Source organism: Kryptolebias marmoratus, linkage group LG13 (assembly GCF_001649575.2).
Source record: "Kryptolebias marmoratus isolate JLee-2015 linkage group LG13, ASM164957v2, whole genome shotgun sequence".
In the NCBI taxonomy this organism is placed as follows: domain Eukaryota; kingdom Metazoa; phylum Chordata; class Actinopteri; order Cyprinodontiformes; family Rivulidae; genus Kryptolebias; species Kryptolebias marmoratus.
The window spans coordinates 8,989,510-9,012,627 of NC_051442.1; the positions used below are offsets into that span (position 1 = coordinate 8,989,510).

Here is a 23,118-nt window from a genome sequence, read left to right on the forward strand (position 1 = left end):
TTACTAACATACACACACACACACGTTAAACACAAAATGCACACGTTGTTGAAGACGTGTGTGACTTCTGACCTGACTGTTGACTGTGAATGAGCACTTTCCTGCTGAATCGAACTGAATGCGAACAGAGAGGAAGAGGAGGAGAAATGTGTGTGTTGTTTGCACATATATGTGGAAGTGGACTGAGGTGATGTGATGTCTGGTATTGATCCGCCGCTCAACACGGCTCCATCACACCATAATGATGACGTCAGGAGCAGAGAGGCATAAAAAGTAGCTGCTGTATAAATACTGTACCTCCAGGCAAGAGGCGTTTAATGACCTCAGTTATTAACCAAAGCTAAAGATGGGGATTTAAACCTGATCAATAAGGATTATGAAACAATCTATGATGAAGTATTGGTTTTAAAACCAGACTTACAAAAAATATGTGAAACTTATGCTGCTCTAGTGTGAAGGGCATCAGTGTTGCAATAAATATCTTTTTTTCTGTCATGTCATGAAGCACTAGGCATTTATTAAACTACTTTGTTGATTAAGTTTTGTCACTAACTGTTAAATAGTTAATTTGCTTGGTTTGGTTTAGTTAAAACAATTAAAGATCAATATTCCTAATGCTACAGAGATGATGGTAATTATTTATTTTGCATGCAAAATAAAATAAACATAATGTCATTGATATAAATTGATATTAGAAGATAATAAAACAAAGAAACAAAGCAAAACAGAAGACACCGGTTATATATTAGTTTACTTTAGTTTACTTTAGTTAAAAGATGGACAATGCACATCATGCAAATGGGCCAGATTTAACTGTCATTTGCAGTTCTTCTAAGAAAATTATTGTACTCACTTAGACTCAAAACACAAATTTAATATATTTAGACGTGGTTCTGAAGGAGGTTCCTCCTTGTTAAAGGGGAGTCATTCCTTTCTCCTGTCACTGCTCAGGATGGGGGACTGCGATGAACTGAAGATTTAATCTGCTGGCTTTGTTAGATAAACTTTTACTAATTGGCATCTTATAATGTACTGTAAGTGAATGTATTATATAAAAGTTAGAATCAAATTGGCTGTAATTTGATTTGCATCTATGCTTTGGACTTGGTTTTTCTTTTGTATAGAGTCCTAAGTTGACTTTTGTTGTTAATTGGGGCTGTTTGGTGCCGTATTGATGCCATACTGTACATCAAGCCAAAGTTTTATTCATGAAGTATCTTACAAATCAAAAAATCTAGAAATTCATTCAAGGTTTGCTTGAATTTGAGACTCAGAACTTGGAACAGAACAGCATGGAGTGTCACATTACGTTAGGGTTTACGTCAAAAAGCATTTTGTTTATAATACACAGTGATTGCTAAATGCAGCTGGCAAATAACAGAAATTACTTCAAGCTCAGCAGAATGAAGCAAAGCCAGAATCTTGTTTTCATCAGATGATGTCGTGGGTTTTGTGAGTATTTTGTTGGCACTGTGAGTTGTGTTGCGTTTGAACGGACGTTTCTTTGTGCAGGCGAACTCATTCAGCCTGTGTTCTTCAGTCAAAACATCTTTAGTTTGACCCTCGGGCAAGCCGGCAGCTAATTGGTCCGTCTGGCATCCAACTCCTTTTCCTATTGGGCGAGGGTGACCCCTGGTGACCCGGCGATTGGCTGATCGCTTCAACATGCGACCCAGGAAACTCGATCCGTTACTGCGGTTGCGTGACCCTGCCTCGAGGTTGACTCGTTTCTGGAAGTCGCCGGTGAAAGGTCCCGGCAGTGAAAGCCGATTGGCTGGTGTGGTTTTTTCAAATGCTTTAGCCGTGGTTGCCTCTGGGTGTGAGGGCTGAGCAATTTAACATGCTCATGTACGCACATACACATGCAAAAAACAACACACACTGATATAAACACACACTTGCATGGGGTCATGTTTTAACACAAGTTACCACACAGACTTTCAAACAGGGGCAGGAGTTGAAAGTAATTGTAAATCAGAGTGATATGAGGCAAAGATGGTGAGTAGTCTGGTTAACAGATGGCCTACCACAAACACACACTCCACACACACACACGCACACACACACACGCACACACACACATGCACATGGTGCCGTATGGCTGCTTCATCTGCCTGATGGGAAAAATTAACATTCTCAACATCACACACTCCTGTAAACACACAATGGTGCAAAGTGACAATCAATAAATGCTCACACACACACACCAACATTATAAATACTCATACATGGACACACACATATAAAAGATATGGAGCTGATTTATCATCGGTGCAGCTGCAACAGAAAATCTATAGCCCAGATGTATAGAAGAAACTTTTAGTAATAAAAAATGATAATTTCCCCCCTTTTTGTGTCTTTTCCAAACGTTTAAACTTTAGTTTTGTGATCATAAAAAGAGATTAAAAACAAGAATGACAGAAACAAGAAGCAAAAACAAAAAGAAGGGTGGACTTTAAAAGCCAGATTGTAAAGTATTGATCCACTCATACAGTGTAGTGATTCCTACACACATATACATCCACGTAAGAAAGCCAAAGAGAAGACAAGCTGGAGAGAAAGAGATCTCATCTCATAAGGGGAAGAATGAAGCAATAATTCAGTGGTATTGAACTGCAGGCTGGCCAGAGAATCGATATCACCACACCTCCTCCTCACTTCTTCCTCCTCCTTTTTCTTCTTCTTCTCTTTTTACATCAGCCCCCTCTTGTCCTTTCATCCGCCCGGCTTCAGCCTCCTCCTTTTCCCTCCGTTTTTGTTAATCTCATCTGCGGATTCCTTTGTTTCAGCACTCCCAAAAGATGATGAGAAAAACACAGTTGTTGCACAAAAATAAACCCAAGATATCCCTGGTTTTTGTTGGGGTTTGTTTTTTTTGTTTTTTTTTAGCTTTCATGCATTTTCTCTTTTTGCCACTTTTCCTCCATCCCCTTCCTCTGTTCACATTTTATTGTGAAACAGGAGTAGATGGCCTGTCCTCATGAAACTTCAATGAATATTGATCTGATGGCACTGAGGGGAAGAACGAGAGCTGGAGGAAGAGGAGGAGGAGGAGGAGGAGGAGGAGGAGGAGGGATGGAGGAACGGACGGGTGGGTGAAAGTGGCAGAAGGTGTAGTTAAGAAGGAAAGGAGATGAAGCAGAAGACGGGGATGAAGGGAGGGAGGTAAAGCTGAGCCGGAGGGATTCGTGCTGAGATGGATTCAGGAACAGACTTTGTGAGATGAGACAGATTCGGATCTCAATGTCAGTCCCTCTGCTGGGGTGTCCTTTTTGGTTTTTAGGATCTTGGGAAGATGCAGAAGAGGCAGTGTCATGACAACACATCCATAAACCGTTCTCTGCATTCTGCAACAGCAGAAACTGCCAAACAAAAAAATAAATTTTACTGTTTAACATCTGGTTTTCATTTGACTGAACTTGAAAAACAGGCACTTCCCATCAAAACGAGCAGCATAAGCGTCCTGAGCGCTCCAGAGTTTGGAGCATATGGGTCAGAGATGGATGGTGGCCACGCTGCAGCTGGTACTACCAGTGCCTTTTAAAGTTGATGTGTAACCAGTTGGATGACTTCTTCCATTCTGATTCAACGTTTGGTACTGGGCAGGGAAAAGATTCTGAAGAAAATTGGTAAAATATGCCGTTTTAGTTTCAACCAGCACACAAACATCCAATAATAAGAAGTCAGTTGGAGATGCTTTAGGCCCGAGGCATTAAAATCAGTTTAAATCATATTTTGCTCCATGTGCTTGTGTGTTGGGAGGTTATATTAGCGTTGGCATCGGTTAAACGTCTCCAGAGATGTTCAGACACAGCATCCGACACTGGCAGTTGATTCTGACAGTTGATATTCCCCCCGACTGTTAGGCAGCTGTTTTTCTAAGTTTTGTTTTTCTCAACCATGACTGACTTTTCTTTTTCTTTCCTCTTTTTTTTTTGTCTCTTCACCACACTCTTCCCCTTTACTTCTTATTTTACTTTTTCGCTTCACACTTAAATTGTGTTTTGTTTTGGGGTTTTTTTTTCAGTTTGCAGCTACATAAATTCCCTGTCAAATTTAAAGCATATTTTGGGAGATAAAACAATTAACCTCAGATGCCATTAAGCAACATTTTATTAGATGCATTTTTAAAAAGCAAGTTACCTATTATTGGTTCTGTGGTCCTTGATTTCCAAACAGAGCCAAAAAAAAACAAAAATTACAAAGAAATTATGACAATATCTAAGGAATGTTTCAATAAAAGGAAATAGAACAAACTATTTACTAAAAACAAGGCGACATAAAGAACAAAAATTAACTGATTTTGTTATGTTTTACATTTCTGGGCAAAAATATGAAAATAGTGGGATTAATCTGTGAGAAACATAAGAAAGGGTTTAGTCTGTGGAAATAAATAAATAAATAAAAAATCTTAAAAGAATTAAAACTAATGGACAATTACTTACTAAGACAAAGTGAATATGTTTTTTGAATTAAGCCAATAGATCCAGATTTTAAAGCTACATATGAAATAATTACATTTGATTACAGATCTGTAGATTTAAGTGTCACATTTTCTACTTTTTACCCCAACCTACTTCTTCAGACCCCTATATACCGGTCATTAATTATTTTGTGCACAGAGAGTTTCCTCGAAGCAAAGAGAAGTTTTGTCCATAACCGTTAAACATCTGGACGTCTTACAGCTCATAATTCATGAAGTAATGTAGTTTACAAATTAAGTGGTTTAGGATATAACAGAAACCAGAGACTTGGGTGTGATGTGATAATAAAAAAGACATACATCTAAAACGCACACACTAAAAGAAATTACAAAACAACACAGGACATTCATCTGCAAGTAATTTATCAGAGCTGGATGTGGAAAGTACCAGACATCACCACTGCAGCTGCACACTTGGACAACATGCACACAAACGGAACACACCCTCTCTGTTACTTACACATACAAATTATCAACCAGAGTTACTTTTTACCTCCATTTCTCTCATTGTTGAACTTGCAGGGTTCAACGATGTGGTGACGACACATCCCCTGCATGTATCAATAAACACACAAGCGCTCACACTTAACGGCCAAAAGCCTTTAAGCGTCGCTCTGACTGACGGAGGCTTTCAGAGCCGCACTTGATTGACACTTTGATTGGAAAAAGACTTTGAAGAAACATAATTGGGACATTAAAGTGAACACTAAGTGTTCTTTTAAGCCCTTTTTGATTACACCTTCAGTGTTGTTATCATACAGATGTTTTTAACACCATTAGGTTCTCTACCTTTTCTGCATATATACGTAGTGTTTAGCTGCCTGCACCTAGAAGTAATCCCAGAGCGGCTGCTCCACACACCCACAGGCTGGTTTCCAAAATCAGCAGAGTTGTTTTTATTGTGTTCAGCAGTTTAGGTTTTACTTGTTCAAGTTTAAACATTGGCTGCTGATATTTCTGCCACCCTGATTCAAGCTCAAGTTGTGGTTTTTCATTTCATCCAGTGAAACCAGTTAGCTGAACATTAGTGACAAAGCGAAGCAGATGTTTCTGGGAACTGTGGATGTTGCAAGTGGTTGAAGGTTGACGGAAAACTTCATGTGTATTCTGGCAAACTGAAGGAAATTAGTGAATAAATTACAACATTTATTTCTAATATTGTGAAAGAACTAGTACTGTGAAAAATGTCTTTAGTGGTTACAACTAGAGGTTATTTTGTTTTTTTGTTCTATTTTGGCCAATATGTATTTTTTTATTTAACAACACATAACTTAGAGAAATGTATATTTAACAACCCTTATAATAACTTGTACACTTAAAAATATTATCCTGCTTGGTTATTGGTTACATTTGCACAGGCATGGCCAATTACGGACTTTTTAAAAGTAGTAAATATTGTTTGATTAATTAGCCAAATGTAGTTACAACCAATAGGTTTTACATTAAAAGTAGTTTAATGTTTATGTTTTGATTAATTCACTTGGATCCCCTATTTGTCTTTGCTGTTTTCTGGTCCTTGTCTTTTACCAATTTAAATAAGGTTATTACATTTCCAGGCTTACCAATGGTATTTAATGAACTCCAGAGTGTCTCTACAGAACACAGTGTGTGTGTGTGTGTGTGTGTGTTTCTCAACAGGTAGTTGTTTTAAAAGCAATTCTAACTCGATCTGCTAATTTGATAAAGTAAGAGTGCAGTTTTAGTGGTTGGTCTGTGATTTACAGCCCACCATGTCCAATAAGTCTGTGTAGATTCTCAGTCATCAGTGACATGACAATCCTAACAGCTGAATCATCACTTTTAGGAGCGATGATGCGATGATGCATCTCTGTCCATAAAATGTCAGTTTTAGCAGTTGTGTTGTGGGGACGCATTAAACGAGTAAACTACGAGATGAACCGATGAAGTTATGACAGGAATCCTTGCTGCTACGCCCACACATAAAACATGGTGTCAGAACTGAGCGCGAGGTGTTTACTGTTATCGCCATTAAGTATGTGATTTCAATCATCCTCCCTGTGTCTGTTTTTCTGCTCTCTGCAGCACTGAACGAACCAACCATCGACTATGGCTTCCAGAGGCTTCAGAAGGTTATCCCTCGGCACCCAGGGGACCCTGAGAGGCTTCCTAAGGTATCACAGGAATTTACTCTGATCTTTGGCAAATTTATCTAATGCCTCCAGTGGAAATCAAATGCTGAATAAAGAGACTTCTGAGGAAGACTGTGGCAGTTTCTCCATTAGAGCCACACTAAGTTGTTCTGCTATCAAAGAATGAGCCCGCTGAAATACACAAGAACAAAAAACTTACATGTTTTCTTCCTTTTTCTAAGCAAAATGTGTGTCTACAAATCTCTTGTGGGTTGTTCTTTTACCTCCTCGTGAACTCTTAGCGCACGAGTGACATAAAACTCCCATTTACAGCGTGTATGTTTGAATCTTCTCCAGATCAGACAGTCATATCTGATTATTTGTGTATCATCTGTAGATCAAAAGACGTGTTTAAAAGATCAGCAGATGCAAACAATTAGCAACAAATGATGAGCTCTGCTTTGAGACCAAACCCTCCTATCATGATCTGTACACGCAGGATGCCTCTCCTCGCAGTGTCCTGTGACCTGACGAAGATTTGAATTTGCACGTTTGGGAGGGTGACTTCATGACCTCATAAACAGCTGTCGTTGACTGGATCTAAGTTTCTTGCTGGAGCCGATCCAGGATTGGCTGTATTTGGTGTGACATCATTTAAGAAAGAGGCGCTGGTCATGATGAGATTATGGGGTGATACTGTGATGTCAACAAGCTGACACTAACACCCATGAATCTTGCACATGTGTTAGCAATTGTGTGTAATGTGGATCATGTCAGGAAGAATGCAAGCGACACGTCACTCAGGAAAACTTCACATCTGAAACGTAGATGTTCAGTTTGTTGACATAAGGCAGGCGATCATGTGAGTACCTGTGTCTGTGTGTATGTGTGTGTGTGTGTGTGTGTGTGTGTGTGTTTGTCTGTCTGTCTGTGAACAAAACATCTCATAAACCAATGAACAGATCTGATGAAACTCCCAGAAAGTAATCATTAGATGTCTTCTTACAGCTGATTAACTTTTGGAGTTAACCTGATTCAAGATGGCCTCCACATATAATTGACATTTGCGAACACAAGAACGGCCATGAATTTTACAAATATTGAGCTAAGATTTGGGGTGGTAGTAGCCAAATCTAATTCCAACCAAATAATATTAGAACTAACAGATCATATAAGATTTTTATTTACAAGTTTGGCAATAAAGGCAGTGAGCGATATGTATTTCTTCAAAGTATGCTAGTTTCTTTATACTAATATGTTTTTTATTGGGCTTGTGTCATCTTGAAGAATAAAACAATAATAAGCTCAGTTTAGTCTCAAACTTACATTCGAACAGTAAAAACATAAATGTCTTATTTGCTAAGTTAAAGCTAAAAGCAGTATTTGATAGATTTTAGTAATGCACTTTCCATTTTTTCTTTTTATGAAAGGTTTGTGGCACACACTCAGCTGACTGTTGGATGCGGATCATTCAATGTATTGAAGTTAAAAGAGTTTGTTGGCAGCGCCACACAGACGGCAGACAGACGGGGCAGCGGAGTGTGAGAGAGGATTATCAGTGAACAGCCGATTTTATAATTGTTCAGTGAACATTCGGGGGATTTTTGTAGCCACACACCGACACACAGCAGTTCAGCTGCCAGTTTGTGTCACTGTGATCTCCTCAGCATCCATCCATACGTGACACATAGAGTTTCTACAGCGATGCCTAAAACCTGTATTCACTGTCTTCTTCAAACTGGTGGGAAAACACTGGTGTTACGATGAAACGTTGAAGATTTTATACATTTGTTTCAGTCAGCTAAGGAGGAAAGTATGAAACAAATGTTGATTTTATGTGATAAATGAAGCTAAGGGTCCAAAGTTTGAATCTAAAAACCCCTAACTTGAAACTGTTCAATAACAAAGGAAAATGTTTTGCCATAAAACTGGTCTTCTGCTAATAATCTGTGTGGGAACGAGCTTTAAGTGACGTAAAGCAGGAGTGGTTACTTGTCTACATATTGAAATTCATCACTCAATTTTGCCCTGTATTTTCTATACTGCTGCACAAAATTGTTTGAATCACTACAATGATACACTTTGGGGGTTTAAAGGTATTTAGAAAAAATAAACTACTAATATAAAAAAGTGCACTTTCTTTTTGCTCTGAGATTTTACATGTATCCATTGTGAACCAAGAAATGATGTCAGTATTCTTGGAGATAATTTAGGTTTACGGTAGATTTATTTTCAACCACTTACTATTACATACATGCAATATACATGTAAATAAACATAAACAAAGTGACATTTCCTAGCCAATGACAGCCAACTGCTTTGTAGACGGAGGCCATCTTCATTTTGTCTGAAATTCACATTAACTTACATCTGCTAAAAATGCCCACAAAGTGCATTAAAACTGAAAACAAACAAAATAAAATATTGACTAAAGAAACTATTAATTAATGAGCCCTTTGGGATCTCAAAAGCAAGTCATAAATGAAGACACAAAAACAGAAAATAAGCTAATTTAAAACAGCATAACTGCATGTGGAAAATGTGCCAACTTCATCAAAAACAACAAAGACAAAACTCCCTGTGCAATAACATCCTGTGGGGGAAAGTGTCTGATATGTGTAATCTGAGAAGCTAGAAGGCAAATTTAGGAGTATAAAATAAAATAGTTTGATATAAAGTATGAGTTTTCATGCATCACCTGGATTACTCAATGTATGTGTCTGAAACACATTCTGACCAATCACTGGACCTTCCTCCTCTGAACATGTTGGGCACTCACTCCCATACAATCCCAACCATATCAGCCATTCACTCTTTCACACAAAAACCCACACAACATTAATGCCATCATGTTTTAGACTCATTCCTGTGCAGGTATTGCAGGTGCTGATCCTGCAATAAAACTGGAATATAACAATCTGATCCACAGCCACGCCTATAATTCAGTAATTTGACACAAGCAATCCTCTGTTAGAGCTGTGTGGCTTCCTTCAGTGATTCACTCAGCTGATTTGGCTCTGCAGCTCATCCTAATGACGTCACACATCACAGAGGTCGTGTCATCGGCGTAACCAGGATGAGTAATCCAGGATGAGTTCGAGTAATCCAGGTGATGCATGAGGACACATCCTGTATATGAAACTATTTTATTCTATACTCCTAAATTTACCTCACCTCCAATAAAAGGCAATGAAATCTGAAACTACAGCATCTCACATTAGGTCAGCCACTGTTCCCCACAGGATGTGAGTGCACACATGTCGATGCGTCTCCTTATGTGTGTGACTGTGGCCATTATTCCTCTCCATGAGCTCCTATGTAAGGCATGACATCATCTCTGGTCGAGGGGTGACCTTCCATGTTTGGTTTCCCTAATGGCACATTAGAAGCAGATCAGGCAGCTAATGTGCCAGCATTAGGGAGAAATAAGTCATGTGTGTGTCATGTCTGTGCTATCCTGGCATACACACACACACACACAAACACACACCCCCAGCTACTCAGCTCAGCATTTCCTGGTCCTAATGCATACAACACGTGTGCACGGATATTGTATGGTTATCATATTAGCACCGCACATAACTCAGACAGTAAACGCGCCTCGACAGCTCCTGTCATTCTTCCTCTCCTCCAGCAGATTTGTCTTTTCTATCACTTTTTTTTCCTGTTCCTCCATCTGATTCTAAGTAGACCTGTTAGTCTGAATATTCACCTCAAACAAACCAGAATAGATCTTAGTAAGAGTTGAAAAAGTCATAGAGAAAAGTTATATAAACTTTTTATTTTAAAAAAAAAAGCTTGACTTGTTCATTCAATTATGTATTTAGACAAAGACATTTTTGACAAGAATTGACAGGCGACCACATGTCACTTAAATATTCTATAAATACTTGACAGATAGAAGGTAGAGCAATCACATGAATCAAACAGAAATTAAAGGATTTAAAAACCGCTTTTTACTGCATTCATTACTGTAAACAGAGAAAACTAGACTTCTTGTTGAAAAATTAACCTTTTAGACTTGGTTTCTGTCATTCTTGTCATCATTTACCTCATCACCAGTGTACAATGAAATCAGTCTTTCTTACCAAGTTTGGCTAAAAGTATTTCATTTTTCAGTATCTAATTTACATGTGACTTTTATCAGCATTTCAAAGATTTTCTATTTCTGGAATTGTTTAACTCTTTTCCTCCTTATTCTGCAACTGCATTCATCATATAACAAATTATATAAATTAGGTGTATTAGATTTTTATTTAATTTCAAAACATTAATCCAGAAACACAAGAATAGAATCAGAGCTTTTTTAAAGTTGCATGAAAACAATATAACAGGATTTTTTTTTCCTCATTTGTATTAAGGAGGTGACAGTCTGAAAAAACAGCTCTTTCTTTATTTACACACAGAGATTTTATTTTGGTGGATTATGTTGTGCTTATTAAAAGACAAAATGTAAAAATAAAATAGAATTTGAACAAAGTCAGAGTGCAGTGATTCCTGCAGCCAGTCATGATGGAGCAGCACCGTCCTGCAGACTTGATAATAATGATGATGATGTTACCAGAGGATCAACTTTCCTTCCCGTTTATCAGCTACTGGCCTTACTGGAACCACTTCAACACTCAGGATCAGGTTTCTGTGTCTATATGTGTGTGTGTGTGTGCATCTGTGTGTGTGTTTGTAAGTGGCTCAGCTCACCAGTCTAATAATGAAAGGTTAACAGAGAGGCAGCATGTACATAATAATGTGTAAAAGATTGAATTTAGCTCCTTTGACCGGCACACAAAAATTGCTGACTGGATATGTGACCTTTTATATCCTCACACACACAGATAGAAAGGCAATATGCTACACACACACACTTCACACCACAAAATTGCAGGAGAACCCACATGCAGCGAATCATAAGTATGTGCGTGAGTGTGTCACAGCGTGCAGGTTAACACCGTGAAGCACAGAGTCATTTTCTCTCTGTCACCACACGCTGTGAAAGCGACACCACGTTAACTGTTAAACAAGACACCTTAGACCTCGAGGTGGGCGCCCAGAGAGGAAGAGAGGAGAGCAGAGACAATAAAAAGGCACATACTGTAGACAAAACAGAGAACAGCTTATAGTAGGTGGAGAGGATGGAGAAGACAAATTTAAAAAACAGGAATGCCGTAATTGGTGGAGAAAAAGCAAAAGAACAGAAAAAAATGGATTACATTAAATAACTGAAGGATATAAGTAGCAGAAGAGCCTGCAAAGAACTTTAGATTGACTTTAGATATACTCTAAATCCTTGTCACTTTAAGATGTCATTAAGACACATAAAAGCACTCAAGCTGACAGCAGATAATCTTTCTTTAGAAAGAGTGAAGAGCAATTTGTTTATCAAGAAGCAACAATGAAAAATAAGGATGATAGGGTGTTAAGGAGAAGGGGAGGGGATGAAGATGTCCTATTTTTAAATAAATAACTTATATAAGTGTAAGTTGTTTTTCTTACAAGTGTATTCTGATGGATTTTTTTTTTACCTTTAGACAATAAAAAGACAAAAAAATAATGAATTAAATGCTAACATCTTTGAATTTAATTTATCTTTTTCTCAGGAAGTTATTCTAAAGAGAGCAGCAGACTTGGTGGAAGCTCTCTACGGATTGCCTCATAATAACCAGGTACACACACACACACACACACACACACCTACTCACAGTCACACACTTTTGCACTCAGTTGTCCAAATGGAAAGAAGCAGAATGGTAAAAGCAGTTTCATTGTTGCACTCGTGGCAATTATTCCTCTCCTCTTCCTGTAGGAGATCATCCTGAAACGCGCAGCGGATATTGCAGAAGCTCTTTACAGCGTTCCTCGAGGACACACCCAGCTCTCCGGCTCGACTCACACGGGCATGATGGGAGTAAACTCCTTCACCGGGCAGCTGTCTGTCAACGTCTCGGAAACCTCACAAGCCAATCAGGGTAAGGCTTTAGACTGTTGATGATGTCTACAATCATTAATCATTAAATACATCAACAAATGATCAAAGAAATCTACCGCTAGATTAAAAAGAGTTAGATATTTTGCAAATGCTTAGAAACTTAATTGCACTTGTATGAATTCATATGTAACTTCAATCAACAGGTAGCACACAAAAGTGTCTCCAGTTGGTGTTTTTAATATTTATGTTATTTTACATTTACTCTAACTTTGAGTTAAGTTTATTCTACTTGTACCTTAGATCCCAGTTTGCTTTCTGTGTTGGCAGAAACTAGCCAATTAAAATCTATTTTTTTGTGGTTGTTTTTCATTAATTTTTTTTTAAATGTTCACAAATATCTCGAGAAGAAATAATATTATAAATATATTCAAAATAAAAGTGAGACTTTGCTACTGAAGCTACATGTAGATATGCTGCATGAGATTCCTCAAACAGCTATGTTCCAGTGCTATTTTGAGAAATACAGTTTTAAAAGCTATTCTTCTATTTTAAATAACAATTAAAAACTTGGCTAATTATTGGTTTTGTCATCTTATAAAGTATTTTTCCACTGTTCAGTTCTTTTTTTTTAAGCTGTGGTGTTTCTAGGATTTTTCAAAGTTCACCTCAGTAACCAGTAAAACTAACAACAACCCTCATGTCTCAGGTTATCTGTCTTTGCAACACCACTGTCCTTCTTTTCTGCAGGGTTTGTGCGCAGCAGCAGTAGTGTGTCCCCTCACGGTTACGTGCCCAGCTCCACACCTCAGCAGACCAGCTACACGTCAGTCAGCAGCACCATGAACGGCTACACCAACAACACCGGCATGACCAACCTCGGAGGCTCGCCCACCTTCCTCAACGGCTCTGCAGCCAACTCGCCTTATGCTAGTGAGTGCAAACACAACTCTGCCAGTTTATTATCATCTGCCTTCATATTATATTGTATGAGACCTGAGCTTGCAGATAAAAGAAGTGCATTAAACAGATTCAGCTACAAGGGTAGTAAATGTCCAGAGGCAGCTGCTGATGGAGATTGTCTGTGTAGCGTTCTGCTGCAGAGTCCTCAAAAACAATCACCAACTCACAGCTCATAGCGCCACTCGGTCCTTCCCTCTCTGCCTTTTATCTGGCTGTCAAGCATCTTCTCTTTCTGTTAGTTAATTGCATCCTAGTCCTACTAAGTAAACAGGAAAGAAGAGGAGAGAACAAATGAGAAAATAAGTGATGCAGAGTGTTCAATAGCAATGTGAGTTTGGTTTAATAGAACTTTATGTGGAGTGGATGAAGGATGGATAAATGTTCTCTGAGGCTCATGGGGGAGGCTTGTGATCAGCAGCTGAGGAGAAGGACACTCAGGACGGGGTTTCCATCTAGGCAGGTTTGTCCTAAGCTGACCTCTTTCAGATAGTAACTCAAAAAGGGAATGGATAAGGTGAGGGTTGATGAATGAAGAGGATGAGGAAGAGCATTATCCTGATTTTTTGCCTTAAAAGGTCACAACACATAACCTGTTTCAGTTTTCTCATTTCATCTTTCTTTTTCTTTCTTTGTCCTCACTCCTCCCAGTTGTTCCATCCAGTCCCACTATGGCCTCCTCCACCTCCCTACCATCCAACTGCTCTTCCTCCTCTGGAGTCTTCTCCTTCTCTCCAGCCAACATGGTGTCAGCGGCCGTCAAGCAGAAGTCTGCCTTCGCTCCAGTGGTCAGACCCTCGTCGTCCCCTCCGCCTTCCTGCACCAGTGCCAACGGAAACGGACTTCAAGGTAATTTACTGAGCCCCTCTATAATAAGAGGGAGATGAAAAACAAGATTTGAAGATTTAACTCATAGATGAGAGGGACTTTTGGTCAATTATAGGCTCTTGATTGACTTCTGACTTTGACAATTATTTAGAATATTGTATAAAACCCCTTAGGAAAAACTATTCTAAAGCTTTGGCTCATGTCAAAACACTAATAAATGAACATATCAGTACGTTCAGCTTATAACTTTGGCTGTATATTGTTAAACTGCAGCCTCACAGAGCCAACAACATTACTAAAATCTCTGGTGTGTCCACAGGATTCGTCACTTCCATGCAGTCAGTTCATTGTTTGTGTCAGGAGCTGTTCAGTCCCGTCTGTTCAGGGATTTGTTGCCACATTTAGAAGACAAAGCATTACATTCAGATTCATGTTTGACAGCTTTGCTCCGTTATTCACAGCCTTTGGTTGTAGTTAAAATTTTTCTTATTGCAATCCTACAATTACAGCGCTGTGCAAAGTTTTAATCCACCACTAATTTTCTTAAAATTTGCTTCCAGGGTGCCAGACTTTTGTTGTAATCTTTTAAAGTGGTCTTGATCTATTGTTCTTCAGACTTTCTGAAGGACTTTTAAAGTTTTTCTTCTTTGTTTTTTCTTCTGCCCAGTTCTTCTACTTGATCATTGGGTCATAATGCAAAGAGTTTGCTTTAAAAGACTGATGACCAGCATCTCAAAGTCATATTTTCAGCCAAAAAATATCCAGCAAAGACCTGATATCGGACTTGAGAGATGAATCATCATTTAATCTTCTGTTTGACACGTTTTCAGCTAATAGATCTTTGAGGATCACCTTTTTGGTACTAAAATACTACTTTGTGTCAAATAGTTTTATTTTGGGTATTTTCCATAGATTCACCTGAAGAAATAAGAATAAATTGTCTTTGTAAGTCTACAGGTGACGAAGTGCAAAAAGGTCCAATTTAAAACTGCTTCTTTGTTAAGTTATCCGTTATGTGTGGACACAACGCTGGTTTATTCTTTGAAGTCTTGGAAGATTTATTTCCCTGAATGACTGAGAGGTCAAATTTAGGTGGCTTTACAAACAAACATACTTCTAAAAAGGGTGAGGGACAGCACTGAAAATGACTGTAAAAGCAGCCAAATTTAAAGAAAAACTTTGGAAGGCCCCCAGAAAGGCTGAAGAACGATCAATCAAGATCACTTTAAAAGATTATGAGAAAGTTTGGCTCATTAGAGGCAAAATATAAAGAAATGAGAAATTACTCAAAACTTTTGCACAGTTTTGTTTTTCCAACAGGGTCTCTGGAGTCAATTTACTCTAAAATGACCACATTTCCCATTATACTGAATTTGAATACATTCCGGTGAATTATATAGAAATTACTAGTGTTGACATTATCATGAGATCATTGGTATTATTTAACTTTCTATTCCATTTTTAAAGATGGACTAAAGGTATAAAATAACAAGTTGTGTTAAGAAATCCCACTGGGAGTTGCAGAATAATGTGCTTATTTAGAAAAATGAATACAAATATTGTACAAAACACATGTTTATATTATCCTGTCTTTGAAAAATGCCTTTATGAGTGTTGAACGCTGGAGTCAAATCAGCATTTTCTGTGTTCTGTGATTCTTATTTTTCAAATCTGAAATCCATCAATTACCGTCTCACATGGAACACACGCAGCTCATGTGTTTCAAAGTGTCCCGCCCACCTTTGTCATGAGATTTATCCTCGAATTAAAGTTTAATCTGGCGCACACATTTGTTTCCCAGGCTTTCTTCAGGCTGTCAGCTCAGATTGGTTTCTGACATGTACAGATTGGATCCAGATTGCTTTAAGAAAGCCCCAACAGCAGAAAGTTCCTGTGATATCTCTCAGAATGCAACACACATGCAAAACCGGAGCAACAGAAATGCAAGGACTAACACAGAGAACAAGACAGAAAAGCAGTCCATGGACAGACGTTGAAATGAGTTGTCTGGGGTTTTTTTTTCTTTCTTCTAAAAAAATCCATTTTGAGAGTAAATGGAGAAGTTAAATGTAAAGGTCATAAATCGTATTTTATTTGTGAGGTCATTTTTGGTGAGATGGCTCTTCCATTGTTTAACTGATGTTTTTAATTTTTTATTTCTCTTTTTTTCTAACCTTTCATCTTGTCATTTCTCTAACCTGTTATCCTTCTCTTGCCATTCCTTCGTTTTTACCCTTTTTTACCAGATCAAACATTTGTGGACTCTAGCAAGTACTCAACAGCCGGCTCTCTACAAGGCCTGGCCTTCACCTGAAGTATGTTCAGCTGCTTCTTCCTTCATCTCTGTCATCTTAATGCATTTGCAACCTTTGACTAATTCACAGTTTTATGTTTCAGTGTTTCACCACTTTTACATCTGTATCCGAATACTTGTTCTCACACCTTTAGAGTTCACCCTTGACGTCTTCTACTCTTATTTGCCTTGTGTGTCTTCCTTTTATTTCTCCATCTGTCTCATCACCACCTCTACTCCACCTCTCATCTCATGTTACAGATCTAGCCATTTGGTTGCCTCCCTCTCCTCCTTCTGGCTGGGAAGAAAGGCAGGAAGTTAGATATTTACAAAGACAGAAACAGACATTTGGCACGGAGGATTTTTTTCTCAACATCACTGACTTTGTTTAGTTGTGCGTGTGGAACGAGCATGTGTGGGGGTGTGGGAACTCAAAGCGTAGCCTCAAAGCGCAACTGAAATAAATACACCCCACTTATTGCTACACACACACACACTTTTCTCTGTCTCACACACAGTGGGTGATCACACACAGAGAGCTTAGTGGGAAGCGATCAACAATGACAGCTGCTCGAGTGTCTCAACAGGTTTTACTGTCAGTCTACCTGCCCTTCTGTGTGTTTAATTATAGGAGGCTGATGTGAAATAGAAACAGAGACAAAACTACAACATTAGCTCAAACGAGACATTTTATAGGGTTTTGGCATCATGCAGGGTAATAAAATTGATTTTCTCCTGTATCAGTAATATTATCAGAACACTCTTTGGTTTTATTTATCCCATCAGGAGGATTTTGGGTTGAGTTTAAAGGTTCAGAGTGTGACAAACACTGACATTTAGCATTTATGCCAGGAACAGCAACCATTATAAATGTCATTCACTCACTGTCTAGCAACAAACTGCAACAACAGGATGGTGCAAAAGTCTTCAGCCATCCCTCATATCTTTAGATTTTATCTCCAAGCAGCCTTACTTTTTTGTAATCTTTTAAAATGGTATTCAGCAATAGTTTTTAGGGCTTTTGTCAATAATTTTTAGTCCCAAACCTGACCATTTTCTTAAAAAATGTTTTGTTTGTTAAACTCCTTAACTTTGACCTATGAATTATTCAAATCCAAGCAGGTGCCTAAACCCAAGGGACAACCCAATATCGACAGAATTTGACACATAAAATTGAATTTTAGCACCAAAATATTGATTCCCAATATGCTATTAGCTGAAAACTTGACAGTGATCAACTGAAGGATTTAACAAAAGCGAAGCAATTTGTTCAGCAAAACAACTAGATATTATTTGAAACTTTCTAAAAATCGTTTTCCTTCCCATAGATATGTTATCTTTACACAGTGAGCCTTTAAGGCTCTTGGTGAAATGAGATAAGTCTGAGTTAAGTTTCCAAAAACCGAATGTAAGTAAAGGTAATGTTTGTTGTAGTCATAGAAACACAACTGTGTGTGTGTCACTTTGGGCTGGGCTCTGCTTCTCATACATCAACACTCATTCCCTGGCTTAAAGACGACACTTCCCATGATGCAATATGTCAGGCAAACATCCAAATGTACAGTAAAATAATGGCAACTGTTGCTGCGCATAATTAAATGTGTGTGTGTGTGTGTGAGCTGCATCACTAACTTACATCATATGATGCATCACTCTTTGATTTTACTGATTTATTTTTCCATTGATGTTTACTTAAATGTCACTTCAGTCACACAGCTGCACAGATGGAACATATTGATGTGTTTACGTGGGATTTTTTTTTTTTTTACGACAGTGAAAATATTTGGCTGTGTTTTAAAGTTTATTTGTCTCTTTTTATTCCCCCTCCACCCTCCCCTCCCTCTCTCTCTCTCTTCGCTCTGTTTTCGCTCCACCCCTGCAGCCATCCCAGGAATGATCGTCCCGCCCATGTAAAGGTGTGAGTGTTGTGTGTTTCTGTAAGATGAGTCAAGCACACCCTGCCGCTGATCCCGATGTAGGATTTGGTGCGAGTCAGACTCCGGTCGAGGATGGAAGCATCCGTCCAGAGCTGAAGGAACAAAACCAACTCAGGCCCTTTCTTTTTTTAACACAAAAGCAACTGTAAGAAGAAAAAAAAAACCCACAAGAACAAGATCGGTTGTTGAGACTTTGTACACTGTAATGATTTTATAGAAGAACTGCCACGCCTGCGTTAAGTTTCTCCTCGGCTGCAGGAAGAGAATCCACTTCCTTCCTTCGTGACCGATTACTTTTCTTTCTTTTTGTGCAACAGTTAATGTGTTTTAATTTTCCTTTTAATTGTAACACAAGCAATTTTCCTTTTTTCTTTCTTTTTATTATTTATGAAGTTTTGTCTCCAGTAAAGGAATGTAATGTGAAAAAGAGCTGGTGAGTCAAAATGAAGCAGGATTCATATGAGGTTTGATCCAGCCAACACAGACAAGCCAAACCAGACACACTTTTCCTTTCCTTCGCCAAAGCTACTCTTCGCTCGTCAACTTTCAGACCAACGGTTCTTCACCGTGCGTTCAACTGAAGGACTCAGATGCTCTCCAGCTGCACCTGAGGCTGCAGTTTCAGCTGAGCAGTGTTTGCTTTCAGCTGGTGTCACGTACATTTGCTCTCATGTGCTATATTTTCTATAACGTGTACATTGGAATTTTTCTTTTTGTTGTTGTTATTGTTGTTGTTGAAGAGATAAAATAAATGCTACAAATTCTATTTTACAGATTTGGCAATAACTAAATGTTTGTAGCTCCTTTCCATCGGGGGCTTTGGTGATTAATGTTTGCCAACAGCCGCTGAGTCCTCCCATGCAACCACATCTGCTGCTGAAGCCTGAAACAGCCCTCTCTAAGAGGGAGAACATGTCTTAAAGGACTTCTGCCAATTTGATTTTTTTGTTGACCTTTTGCTTTTATAGATAAGTTCATTCTTGTTTTGTTGTTGTTTTTAGTTTGCTGTGCTTGTTAAGATAATAATGGTGATTAGTCGGCCGATCAGCTTGTGCTAGCCCTCTGACTTGGTTTAATTGGCTGCATGAGTTTAAAAATAAGCAATGATGTTCATGTCTTACATGCTGCTCTGCAAAAAATAAGTAAAACAAACAATCTGCAACTTCTTTTTTTTTAAGTTATTTACCCTCGAGGTGATAATATGCAAGACTTCAAAACTTAAAAAAATTATTGGTAATTTCAACAAGTGCTGCAAAATTATTTAGATTGTGACTCCAAACAATATTATATACAGTTTATAAAGGTGCCATAAAGTTTGTACAGAGAGGTGGTGGTGGACAGAGGAGAGACAAGAGTTTAACTTTGTTTTGTCACTTTTTGTATTTTTTTTTACTCTTATTGTTTTTACCTGCTGTTATTTGCTGCTTACTCTTCCACTTACCTGTTTGTTTAGGTTAAGATACGTAAAAGTTGATTAGTGTCAGAAGAAACTTAATGTTTGGGGTTAGGCTCTGCTCTTGATGCAACATTTGTTTGTCTGTTTAGTAAATCATCTGCACAGCAATGCAACAGCTAACAGGAAACAAAACTAGATAAACTAAACAACAAATACAAGTCACTTTTTCAACCAGAAGTAAAAAAAAAAAAAATAACAATGAATGACAGATTTATATTCAGTTTTTTACATTTAAACATTTCTTTATGTCACTGAGTTTTAAACATGTCCAAGTAACCACAGCAGGAGTCATTTTTTTATAATTTTTTTCTAAATTTAGGGTGTTTTCTTAATTTTTTTACCATAACCACTGGCCTTTTTGGATCTGCATCATCAAACTGCAAATTAGAAATTAAAAAGTAGCATTTCTTGAAGAAACACATATTGACCTTGCACGATCTGTAAGCGCTGAAAGTATGTGTTGGGGATGACTCTCAGCTACTACCAGATCAAATTTTAGCTCAATATCTGTAAAACTGACTGAGTTGGAGCCATTGTTGAGTCTGCTAAAGTTGATTAGCTGTGACGGCCATCTTGAATCAGGTTGACTCAGTGTAGATGGAAATCAGATGATTACTTTCTGAGAGTTTTATTGAAATCCATCTGCTGGTTTGTGAGTTATTCTGCAGACAAACAAACACTCAAACACAGACGGGGCAATTACACAGAAACACAATATGATAATCACGTGTAAAATTTAAATTTTGTTATTTCTCTGACAGTCTGACGGAGATTTTCAAGTCTGTGTTGATAAAGATAAAAGGGTGAACATGGAAGTGCAGGACGCCTTTTATTTAAGATTACCTACAAACTTTTCCTTCAACCTTCCTGGTAATTAGGACCAAAATCTTGAAATTTGTGAAATCGTGCTGCAATATGCAATTACACTGAGCAGCTCTGATTTCCACGTTTAATTTGGATTATATTTAACCATTATTCATTGTGCTGTTTGGGAAGCACAGGTAAATGCTTCATATTAAAGCAGAAAGCAACACATTTTTGCAAGCTGTTAGTCAGTGATGTGTCTCAAAAAAAAAGCATCACAGTTTATTAAAAACTTCGCCCAGCAGTCTTTGTTGCCCAACAGTCTTAATTATATAAGGATTATTTTAATTTTCCCAAGTCCACTCCTCACCCCCTTTTTAACAAATGACTGCACAGTCTTATTCTACAGAGCTGGTTGTTTTACATTCTTTTACTTGTAACATGTAGGTTGCCATAGCTTATTTATCTGTCAGCTAATTAAAGAACCTTTTGGAAACTTGCAGCAGGCAGTGCTCAAAAAGCCAGCCTTTATTGCCTTTTATAAGTTAGGCTGAGTCATTTTACCAAGAACAGATAGCAGTTTTAAATCATTTTGATCCCTAGCTAGATAAAAAAAACACTCCTAATACAAAATGTTTTCAAATGAACACAATAAAAGCAACCAAATCATCAAAAACAGGATGAGAGAAGATGGTGGTCATCAAGAATCTGAGGGAATAATTGTCTTAAAGGTTTGAACAAAACTGTTGTGTTTTCAGGAAAAACAGTTTACACCCAGCAAGCTCGACTCAAAGGAGGTTTGAATTTTACTGGGATTATATTTGTTTTGTATGATAGTGTCTGTTAAAAGCCATATTTCCACTATTTTCAGTCTCAAAGAAGCCATGTTGTATTCTTTTGTTGATAAGAGGACGTGTTTTATTTTCTCATGTTGCAATATTCTTTTAGCATCATTTTGTTGTGTTCTGTAGATGAAGAACTGATCAATTTTTTGTTATAATTATCAAAATGTTTCATGAGTTTTAGATGGAACAAAACTGCTAAATGAAGGCTGAAGGAAATGAAAGAAATTTCTCTCTTTTTCTTTTCTTTTCTCTGTTAATTTGCCTCGTTGTTCTTGTAAGTATTTGCCTTCTTTTATTTGCTTTCTGACATTTTCTTCAAAAGAAATGAGCCACCTATTTATTTGATCTCAATCCTGGGCCTAGAGACCACTGTTCTGGTGTTACAGTGACTGTGAGCGCATGAGGACAAAGTGTGTGAACCTCTTTCTGTCGTTGGCTGCATTTATCATTGTAAAGAGTAAATGAGAGGCTTTTGCTGAGAAATATAGGATTCAGAGCACTTGTTTGACAACAGAGATATCATTTACCCTGGCTTGTCTGCGTTCGTTCACACATTATCAGCAGTGCGAAGATGAAGAGTACAGAGGAAACTACTGTAAAGATGATGAAGATGATTTTGTAATATTTTGAACTTTGGAGTGTAAAAAAACCTTTTTGACTTTCACTATATTTAATTAAAGTTCTTTCATCTCTAAGTAAAAGAGCTTTGGTCTGTTTCACTCAAACTGCCACATAAGTTCAATGTGAGTACAGGAAGTGTTTGATAAAAATAAATTAGATGCTTTGATGCATTTTTTCACAATGAAATTTCAGCTATTATTGATTTATTTGATGTTCTTGGAAAATAAAACTTGAATTTACATTGTATTCTTGTACACAAATGAAAACTATCATGGAGCAACGATCCACTTTGGTCTTGGCCACACTTGGACTAGCCATTAGCTCGTCAATCAGGTCAAAGTTAAACTATTTCTCCAAACTGAGCTTGTTAAAATAGCTATATAAGATAATAATTGTTCTTATTGTTTGCATAGAACTCCATTTTTAAAAAAACAAAATTAGTTTTTTTATGTAGACAATTTTGTCTGGTGATAATGCTCTCCTCAGCACCTCTGTAGCTTTTTATTTTTGGATGGATTGTATTTGTTTTTATAGAAGATTTTTTTCTCTAAACCGAAATATTTAAAAGATGAAGGCAATATTTGTGAGACATTATTTAGACATGACACAAAACTTCCCAGTTCAGATGTTAAAATTCATTTTTGCTCAAACCATAAAGCCTAAAGGGTCCTCCTGATTCTGACACAATATGTTTTTAGAGGGAGCTGACTTAATGGTCATTTAATTTTTCTTTAATCAGAATTTTTCTGTTATTTCTTCACCTTATTTTTGTCAGGTCAAGCTTTTCCTGTCTTCAGCAGCTCAGATGTTGAGCAAGGCTATCAGACTGCCTACAGTGTGTGTGTGTGTGTGTGTGTGTGTGGTTTCATAAACAATACAAA

General features: G+C 37.8%; 1 protein-coding gene across 3 annotated transcripts in view; it reads left to right on the plus strand.

Annotated features, from left to right (window-relative positions):
- Positions 1-22,311, plus strand: part of LOC108238991 (transcription factor COE1-A) — an 88,346-nt gene extending 66,035 nt beyond the window's left edge. For 2 of the 3 annotated variants that reach the window (XM_017421405.2, XM_017421404.2), the window contains 7 exons: positions 6,527-6,615; positions 12,168-12,233; positions 12,374-12,536; positions 13,244-13,426; positions 14,105-14,302; positions 16,528-16,596; positions 18,457-22,311. In XM_017421405.2, the coding sequence (XP_017276894.1) occupies positions 6,527-6,615; positions 12,168-12,233; positions 12,374-12,536; positions 13,244-13,426; positions 14,105-14,302; positions 16,528-16,595 (767 nt within the window). In that variant the 3' untranslated portion in view covers position 16,596; positions 18,457-22,311. The remainder of the gene's footprint in view (positions 1-6,526; positions 6,616-12,167; positions 12,234-12,373; positions 12,537-13,243; positions 13,427-14,104; positions 14,303-16,527; positions 16,597-18,456) is intronic. The other variant, XM_017421407.2, reaches the window with a different exon arrangement.
- The last annotated feature ends 807 nt before the right edge of the window (positions 22,312-23,118 follow it).